The sequence below is a fragment of the Pterocles gutturalis genome, unplaced genomic scaffold (genome assembly GCF_000699245.1).
Source record: "Pterocles gutturalis isolate BGI_N339 unplaced genomic scaffold, ASM69924v1 scaffold17256, whole genome shotgun sequence".
NCBI classification, from domain to species: domain Eukaryota; kingdom Metazoa; phylum Chordata; class Aves; order Pterocliformes; family Pteroclidae; genus Pterocles; species Pterocles gutturalis.
Window position 1 is genome coordinate 39,526 of NW_010100842.1, and position 9,241 is coordinate 48,766.

The window sequence follows — 9,241 nt, forward strand, 5'->3', positions numbered from 1 at the left end:
AAATCTCTAGTCAAGTGCAAAAACTGCAATATCTTCTTTAGTTATAGGAAGCTAGAAATGTTGTATATTTACAGACAGGTTTTTTGTTTTTTTTTTTAATTTCTGGACTCAGAAAAATTTGGATTGGGAGGGACCTTTGGAGAGCTATAGTCCAAACTCCTGCTAGAGGCAGGTTACCTTCAGAGCTAAATCATGTTGGTCCGGGCCTTTTTCAGTAAACTTTTGAAAATCTCCAAAAGACCCCACAGCTTCTCTGTGCACTGCCTCCTAGTATTTGACCACCTCATTGTTAACTTTCTTCATTATATCAGAAGTTCCCTGTTTCCAACTTTTGACCTCTTGTGCTTCTCTGAGAAAAACCTGACTCCACTTTTTCTATAGCCCTTTTCAATTATGTCAACAAATAGTAAAGACAGATCCGCTCTTAGATGTCTTTTCTGCAAGCTAAACAAACCCAGTTCACTTTGCTTCTTACATGCCATGTATCCCAGCCCTCTAACCATCTTACTGGTCCTTTACTGGAGTTGTCCAAATTTGTTAATCTCTTCTTTCATGTGGCTCCACAACAGAACAGAGAATCCCACATGTGGCCTCACTAGTGTTGAGAAGGGAAGATAATCACTTCTCTCGGCTTACTAGCCATTCTTGACAATGCAGCCCGGAATGTGGTTAACCTTCTTTGCTGCAAGGCATTGCTGACCCATGTTCAACTTGTTTCCTGCTAGGATCCCTAGATCCTCTTCTGCAGAGCTGTTTGCTACCTAGCAGGTCAGTGCCTAGCCTGTAGCAGTGATCTGCATCATTCTATCCCAGGCAAAGGACTTGTATTTGTCATTGATCATTTTCATGGTAAGTATTTGTTGTGGAATATAAAATTGCCACAAAAGATCAGTGCAAAACCAGAATGAAATTAAGTTGCAAACATCTGGTAAGCCAGTACTTTTTAAACTACAGGGGGAAAAAAATCAGTAATCATCTGGTATTGCTCATAGAGTTCATAAGCACTCTACATCAACTACCGAGCCTCTAGGGAGCACTTCCTCCCATGTAAAAGGACTGTCTGGATTACAATAACGTTGGGTTACATTTAGTAGATTTTAAGACAGAGTAGTCATAGGAAGCATTGCTTTAAACCAGCTAACATGCAAATTGGTAATCAGTGCAGAAGTGGTAGGCACATGCGTGTTGTCCCGGACTGAAAACTGCTTCAGCTCAAAAGTCCTAGTTAATGCCCCTGATAGTGTTCTTCCTACAAATATTATACAAAATGTGATTATTATATACTAACAGAGAAAACTCTTACATCAAGGCATTATTTGGCATTAAATGTGGTGTGTCAGAAAAAATTTTATTTCCAAAGTAAGCTGTTCATTGTTATTCATATTCACAATACCTGTATTATTATCAAAATACCTGTATTATACTATCAGCCTACTGATTTACAATGACACTTGAGTTCTTTAGATGGAAGAAACTGTCTGCATGGCTAATTAACTAAAATATATTTTAAATATAAAGATTATTTATGGTTTTGTTACTGTACTGTGAGCCCTTATAAAGGACTTGGATCAACACATTGCTTAACAAGGTGATAAGTAACACAGAACAAAAAAAAGACTATTCATGGTCAAGAGATTGTTCAGTCTAAGCTTCATACAGAACAGACCGGCGAGAATATCAGGAAGCAATGAACAACTATTGGCCTCCAGAAAGGTTGGCAGTCAGGGCATATGAGTGCCTAATCAGTTGTCAGGTTTTGTTAGCATGAACATTAAAATGGTATAAAGAAGATAATCACTTAATCTTGGAACCTTTATACGATTTTTTTTCTAGTGCTAAGGTGTTACAGTACAAAAAAGGGATGGAGGTATCTGAAAAAAATATGCCAAGTGGGGCCACAAAGACTGGCATCATGGGCGAGTCAAGCAGGAGTCATCCTGTATCCACTGCTAGCAATTGTGACAGCAGTGTAGCTGTCAAGAATCTTGCACACGATGGTGAGCACTTACAGGTCCCATGGAAGAACCAGTGAGAAGATGGTCAGCAGGGGCATAGCATGCTGAACTGATATAGCTGGGAAAGGCTAGCTTTGTTTAGCTCAGGGAAAAGAATGTTTCCTTATTCCAGAAGTAGAGATGCTGGAGAAAGAAAGGGACAAAATTTTAATTTTACACAAAAAAATTCTATAAAACTAAAGAACAATATGCATGCAAAGACACAAAAAAAATGTTACGTTGGAAAGTACACCCAAATCAGAGCTCAGAGTCCATTTCTGAGCTGCATGTAAAACCAAAGGGATAAGATGCAGGCAGGAAAAAAAACAAACCATCATCTTCAGTCCTGAGCCCACAACCTCTCTCATGAAGGTACAGTCCTGCTTCATCTCTGCCAGAACCCAAGACGGCAACACGGATCCACATATGTGCAGAAGTTGACAAGTACAGCCAGTTTAAGGGGCAGGAAAGGAGGCCTTTCTCTCATGCTTAGTGACATGTCACTACAACCTTGGAAAAATTTTAGCAATTCAGCTTCTCTCTTTTTAATAAAATAACTGCTTGGAGATGAAAAAACATGTTATTTTATTATTTAACTCAAAAGGCTTTGAGAAACCAGTTCATTATTCTGATCAGTAGTTTTATCATGTAACTTTACGGGCTCTGAAATGCTGCTGGTGATCGATCAGCAGTGACCTCAAGCTCATACATGGATCAATAGGGAGGGAATTTGGAAAATAACCCTGGTGCAAGTAAATAAAAAAATGCTCTATGAATATTGTCACATGCTTTTAATTAGCTAGCAAACTATCATGACATGACGTGAAAAATCAGTTTTTACAACTGAGTCAATGACTACTTTTTTCAATAACAAATTACATGTTCTTACTGTGTTCCTTAACAGTTTAGAAAACTGCCTGGAAAATAAATATAGTGTATGTGTACCAATTCCACCTTATAACTCTTAGCACTGGTCCCATGACTTTAGTATTCTAACAACATTAAAGCCCTCTGGATTATGGATTTATAATTATGAAAAAAAATTATGCCTGTCTGGAAGACCCCAGTCAGAGTGTAATTATGATGTGAAATCACAACAGCAAAGTAATTGAAATGCATGGCTGTGAAGGTCTCATTATGATCATATAAAAACGCTTTCACTAAGCATTCACTGCCCTGGTGAATATTTTGCATCACTGGAATTAAGGTTATGCTGTCTGCAAAGGCTGTGTATCTACATTGGTTATAAAAAACATGTTGATCAGTGTTAGTCAGATATATTTCTATTAGCAATGTTCAAGTAATATCAATTTTTTTTTGTGAAATTATTGATAAAACCATCAGGTGCTGCAATGCCTTCAATACACACTGGGAAACAAATGGCTTATCTCTGTTCTTTCCTGCTTTTGTATGTTGATCTTTTAGCACAGAATTATTTGTTTGTTAATACCACAACACAGAGGCTAGTGTTATGTTGTTACATAAGGAAGATTTGGGGATATCCATTACAACTTCTATACTTTAGGCATGAGAATACATTGCTTGCATGCCTAAGTCTTCCAGAGTATTTTCCTTAACTTATCAGCCAGCACCATTTATATACACACACACACATATAGGTATATATATCTATGAGGTACTTAACAGCTTCTGTACTGAATTTTAGTTAAACATTTACAGAGTCATTCCAATATATCTCAAGACAGTGTTGTAAGAAGTCTAGCGACAGGAAAACCTCAACCTTCTTCTTGACATGGGTCAGACCTTAACAGGTGGCTGCGAATCATCATGGCCAGCTGCTACTGCAGGGACAATACTCCCCACTCCCAAATCCAGACACCTCTGTAATGCTTATATCAACCATTTAAATTAAATGCTATTTTTAGAAAACATAATGTGTTTGCCCCCAAATTTCAATTATATGTAACACATGTAACAAAGAAAAAGCCTTACGGCCATGATCTCCACACTCGTAACTTGACAATCAGAGAAGCCAGGACTACTAAAGTTTTTGGAATGTCTTAATTATTAAAAGATCTGTTCCCCAGTTTAACATTTAATATAAGTGGTAGGAACTACATATGCAGATCAGTTAGCTAATGAATGTCCTCTTAATGTTGCATAACCTTGCTTTTTTCTTTATTTCAAAATGAACTAAATGCAGAGACGTGCTGGATACCCTTTTCTTGTTATCATCCTGGAGAACAAAGACAAATTTGACCCCTCAGTTTCCTGCAAGGGTGCGTGTGGTTAAACAAACACGGTTATCAGTAATTAAAAAATGGGGTTGAGATCCATCATTTTTGTTACAGGAACTGAGAGGCCGTATAAAATTGATTAGTAGGGTTAAAGATGTCCTGAACTGCCAAGTACTGGGGAGCAATATCACATTAAAAGCAAGTGTGCATATGCTGCTCTTAGAAAATGTATTCTGTATTATTATCTGCACTAACACAGTACCCTTTATCTTGAGATACCTTTTTGGTTATGTTTGTTTGTTCCTCTTCTTTCTCTCTACTCTTTGAATTACTTATAGAGATCCAAACTGGGGACACTAGTGAATGACATCAAGTTGGGTGGTGCAGTTGACACACCTGAGGGAAGGGATGCCATCCAGAGGGACCCGGACAGGCTTGAGAAGTGGGCCCGTGTGAACCTCACGAAGTTCTACAAGGCCAAATGCAAGGGCCCGCACATGCATCGGGGCATCCCCAAGCACAAATACAGGCTGGGTGGAGAATGGATTGAGAGCAGCCCTATGGAGAAGGATTTGAGTGTGTCAATTGAGGAGAAGCTGAATATGAGCCAGCAGTGTGCGCTTGCAGCCCAGAAAGCCAGCCATGTCCTGGGCAGCATCAAAAGAAGCGTGACCAGCAGGTGGAGGGAGGTAATTCTGCTCTGCTCTCATGAGACCCCACCAGGAGTACTGCATCCAGCTCTGAAGTCCTCAGTACAAGAAAGACATGGACCTGTCAGAGCCAGTCCAAAGAAGAGCCACAAAAAAGATCAGAGGGCTGGAGGACCTACCATATGAGGACAGGCTGAGAGAGTTGAGATTGTTCAGCCTGGAGAAAAGAAGGCTCTGAGGAGACCTTTGAGCAGCCTTCCAGTATTTCAAGGTGGCCTACAGGAGAGAGGGGAAGGCACTCTTTATCAGGAGTGTAGTGTAGGATGAGGCTAATGGTTTAAGCCAAAAGAGAGGAAATTTAGATTAGATATTAGGAATAATTTATTTACTGTGAGGGTGGTGAGGCACTGGAAGACATTGCCCAGGGAAGTTGTGGATGCCCCCTTCCTGCCCCATCCCCGGAGTTGTTCCGCCAGGTTGGATGAGGCTTTGAGCAACCTGGTCTAGTGGGAGGTGTGCCTGCCTGGTCAGGGGGTTGGAACTAGATGATCTTTAAAATGCCTTCTGGCCCAAACCATTCTATGATTCTATAAAATGGCTATAAATAGACATGTTTATGCACCTTCTTTCTGTAAGAAATAGATCTGAAAACTCACAGGTTCAACATGACAAATACAATATTTTTAAATTTGTGTAAACAAGCTATATACCAAAGGGATCATTTGCATGCAGCCTGTTTAAACATAAACACTTAGATAATTAAATTTTTTCTATTAGAAGTTTAATCATTGCACTGTACAAATAAGCAGAGTGGTTCATTTCTAACAAAAAATGATCATATGTCAACGAATGCCTCAAAGGACCCAGCCATCTGAGAACTCAGCTCCTGTTTCTACTCATGAACCCCTGACACAGAGTGAGGCACAGAGATATAAAATAGGGTGACTATGGTTCACTTTATTGAAACATATAGAGCCAAACTGCTAGTATAGATATGTCAAGAATCCAACCTGTCATGGACTTAGTGGTCTACTGAGAAAGCTTCTGTGCTATTTAAATAGCACAGGTAACTTTGTGCTATTTAAAATTCTGAATCTAATTCTGATCCAGTTGGTATATGAAGGTCTTTCTAATTGACAGTGAGCAAAGGAATAAAGATCAGGAAACTGAGCTAAAGCTAAAATGAGACTACTGCTACAGAACCATGCATTGTAAAGATGAAGGGAACAAACAGTACATCTGCTAGAAGTCAAAGGTTCCTAAATATTTTATAAGAATCCCTTCTTTTCTGTAATAGCCTGGGTCCTTCAGGCCCAAACCCCTTATCTACACACATACATCAAATTTTCTGCCACATCCCAAGACTCCATGATCCTACCTCCCCTCTTCCCTGGGAAACCATTCCTACACCCTTTCTCCACAGCCCTGTCCCATGAGAACCTTGCTTTATCTGTTGTGCCCCAGCATACCCACTGAGGGCAAGCATGGACCTTCTTGCAGCACTGCTGCTCTCACCGAGTCACACAAGGCTGGCTCAGCCTGCCTATTTGCTATACTGCAGGAGGGAAGAGTCAATAGGATGAGACATAGCCCGTCCCCAACAACCGAACAGACACAAAAAGTGTACCCCAGGCTCATCTTCAGCCATTTGTCCTGCTGACTTCTGTCCCCCCAACTCAAAATAAACATTATACTCTTTGGATGGCTCGAGAACAGTTATTGGGATAAAAGGACTAAAAGACAAAAAGAGGGAAAAGGCTAGACAGCATCTTCCCTGGATTCCTTGCATTTCCCAAATTTCATTCCACCTCACCCTTGGGAAGGCTCCTATGCAGTATGACAATGTTGCTGGACACTTGTATTATCTACTCTTTATTACACCTGGATAAATCCAGCAGAACTCCAATACTCCAAATGTAGTTTGTTCTGATTGTTTAATTGGTTCATCTGGATGTCTGGTCTTGTATACGAGAAAAAGAATTATCCCTCTCCTCTGAAGTTTTACTGTGCAGTCTTCCACCTTAGTGATTTATTTATACTTATTGACTGAAAAAGAAAACAATTATCTAAAAAATAAAATTATTATCTTCATTAAATCCATATTAGCTTTCAGTGCACTTCACGGATTGCTTCTATATTCAATAGAAATGTTTTTATAAGCATTGGTGTTGACAAGTACATATTTAGGTGTGCTGCAACACTTGCAAGAGAACAAAAACAGAGAAAAGACTGCACTTACCAAGCCATCCTGATCCAGAATTGGGTATACACATATCTGTTTCAGCACTGGGCAACACAAATCCAACTACAAAAACTTCAACCCCATCAGCCATTAGTGCCATTCCCAACACAAAGAAGAGGGCCCATTGGAAACGACCATGGCCACATTCTTGAATTATCAGTTCGTACTGCTGTGCTAGTTCTTCTTCATCAGCTTTCCTCTCTGTTTCCAGTTCATTACGATCTTTATATTCATCACGCATAGGCTGACCCAAGGCCACCATGCCATCCTTGCCCTGCCCCATGTTGGGGATTCCTTGATACTCCCCTTCATAAATTTCATCTTCTTCATCATGCCCTTCCGTTGCTTCACTTGAACCTTCATCATCATTAGCTTCTGCACCGTAATTTCCTCCTTGGACATAGTAATCATCATCATCTTCCTCATCCTGGAATCGGCTGTAGGACCTCTGTGTGTAGCCATCCTGAGCTTTGTCAACAGCTTTATTCACTTTCTTCACTGCTTGCCTCTTCACCTCTTTGGCAATATCTTTCGCCCCTTTCACTAATGAAGTCCTGTCTTTGTATGTTTCCTCCATTTTGTATCAAAGAAAGAGTGCTGTTATGCTGCAGAAGGACCTGCTGAATACTATTTAGAATATCTGTGTGTTGGATATCAGTAGAAAAAGCCCAAGTACATGTGAAGCTGTAATATTTAACCTGAAAAATATGAGAGAAAAAAGTTTATATTTTGCTTCTGCTCAATTGCTTATTCATTCTGACACAGTACCATGCCAATCTTCATTTAAGCACTGGACACCACAGTTCAGTGTTTCAATACAAACCCGGATGTTTTTTTTTAGAGATGCAAATATTCCAGGTTACAAGGAAAATTCTATGAAGAGAAGTCTAATATCTCTACTGGTTTTCAGAATGAAATGCATTACATTCTAGTCTTTCAATGGATAGCAGGTTCTGTTCTGAAAGAAAACCAGCAGTTCCATGCACCACACATCATATTGACTCTGCTTGCAGTGTCCTTCCCCATTGGAGCACCCTGCTGTGTAATAAAAGGCTACAAATACTATCTTTTCTCTCAATGAGTTACCGTTAAATATCTGTCCTCTGTCCAGGCTCCCACTTACACAAATCTTGTGGGGAGTTAATATTCCTGAGTTCTCTACCAGTCTCTCAAATCCGACTGAATTTGTCCATTGCATTCACAGTGCATTCACACTGAGCCTTAGCAATATGTAGTCCCACCCTGAAAAAAATCAGTGCAGGGTGCTGGATGAATGGAAGTGGTGGCACTTTCACACTTTGGAGATTTACGGGACCTAAATCATGGACAGACACATCCCTCTCTCCCCTGTCCATAATGACAGTAGAGGTAGCCTGGAGCAACTGTGCTATCATCAGCTAATTCACCCCAGACTGTGTTAGTCCAGCATGAGGTCACACCAATCCAGCTGCATGAAAGCAACAAGACATTCTGTCCCAGTCCCCCTCCCTGCTCCCCTGCTGTACTTTTCCATCTCTTCCTTTATGCAGCCCCAGGATCACAAGTACAGACACAATGAGTCAAGTGCAGCTTGCTTATCTGACTGAAGACTAACCACTCCCTTCTTTTCTGGACAGTTTTAAGGCATATCAGCAAGGCAATTTGCTCATAACACATTTGCACGATCACTGGGGTTAGTAGAAAGAAATGTCAGCAGCATGCAAGCAGAGGGAAGAAAGAAACGCAGGATCCTTCTTTGGCACCATTCCATAGTTAGAACAGCTGAAATCAATTACAAAACTGCACCATTACTCATGCGTCTAGAGTTAAGGGGGTGCGAATCTGGGTACTGCAACAGGATTGCAGAAGCCTCACCTCTGGGAGAAGGCAGACTAGAATTTCTGTAGCAGTGCTTCCAAGAAAACACCGCCTGCTTCCAGCTTGGGGAAGAAGTTATTTTTAACCATAATCATTTTAATGATATATTTTCCAGCATAACATCAGAAGAAGCTGCAGTAGTACAAATAAGGAGGTAGTGAGATGTAATGCAGGGGTAAGAACAAATGGCTGGAAATTCCTGAAGCAAATCATATTACCCGTGCTAAAGTAGTGTGAACTGCCCCCTGAGCTCCATGGGAGAAGAGCAGGGTAGTGCTTTGAGAAGCTGTGCTTTACTCC

At 40.4% G+C, this 9,241-nt stretch overlaps 1 protein-coding gene across 1 annotated transcript in view; it reads right to left on the reverse strand.

Annotated features, from left to right (window-relative positions):
- Nucleotides 1–7,661, reverse strand: part of LOC104467557 (synaptic vesicle glycoprotein 2C-like) — a gene marked incomplete at its 3' end in the record, with an annotated part of 37,239 nt that extends 29,578 nt beyond the window's left edge. Inside the window, exon 1 of the mRNA XM_010081381.1 lies at nt 7,082–7,661. Coding sequence (XP_010079683.1) covers nt 7,082–7,661 — 580 coding nt within the window. The remainder of the gene's footprint in view (nt 1–7,081) is intronic.
- Nucleotides 7,662–9,241: the final 1,580 nt, after the last annotated feature.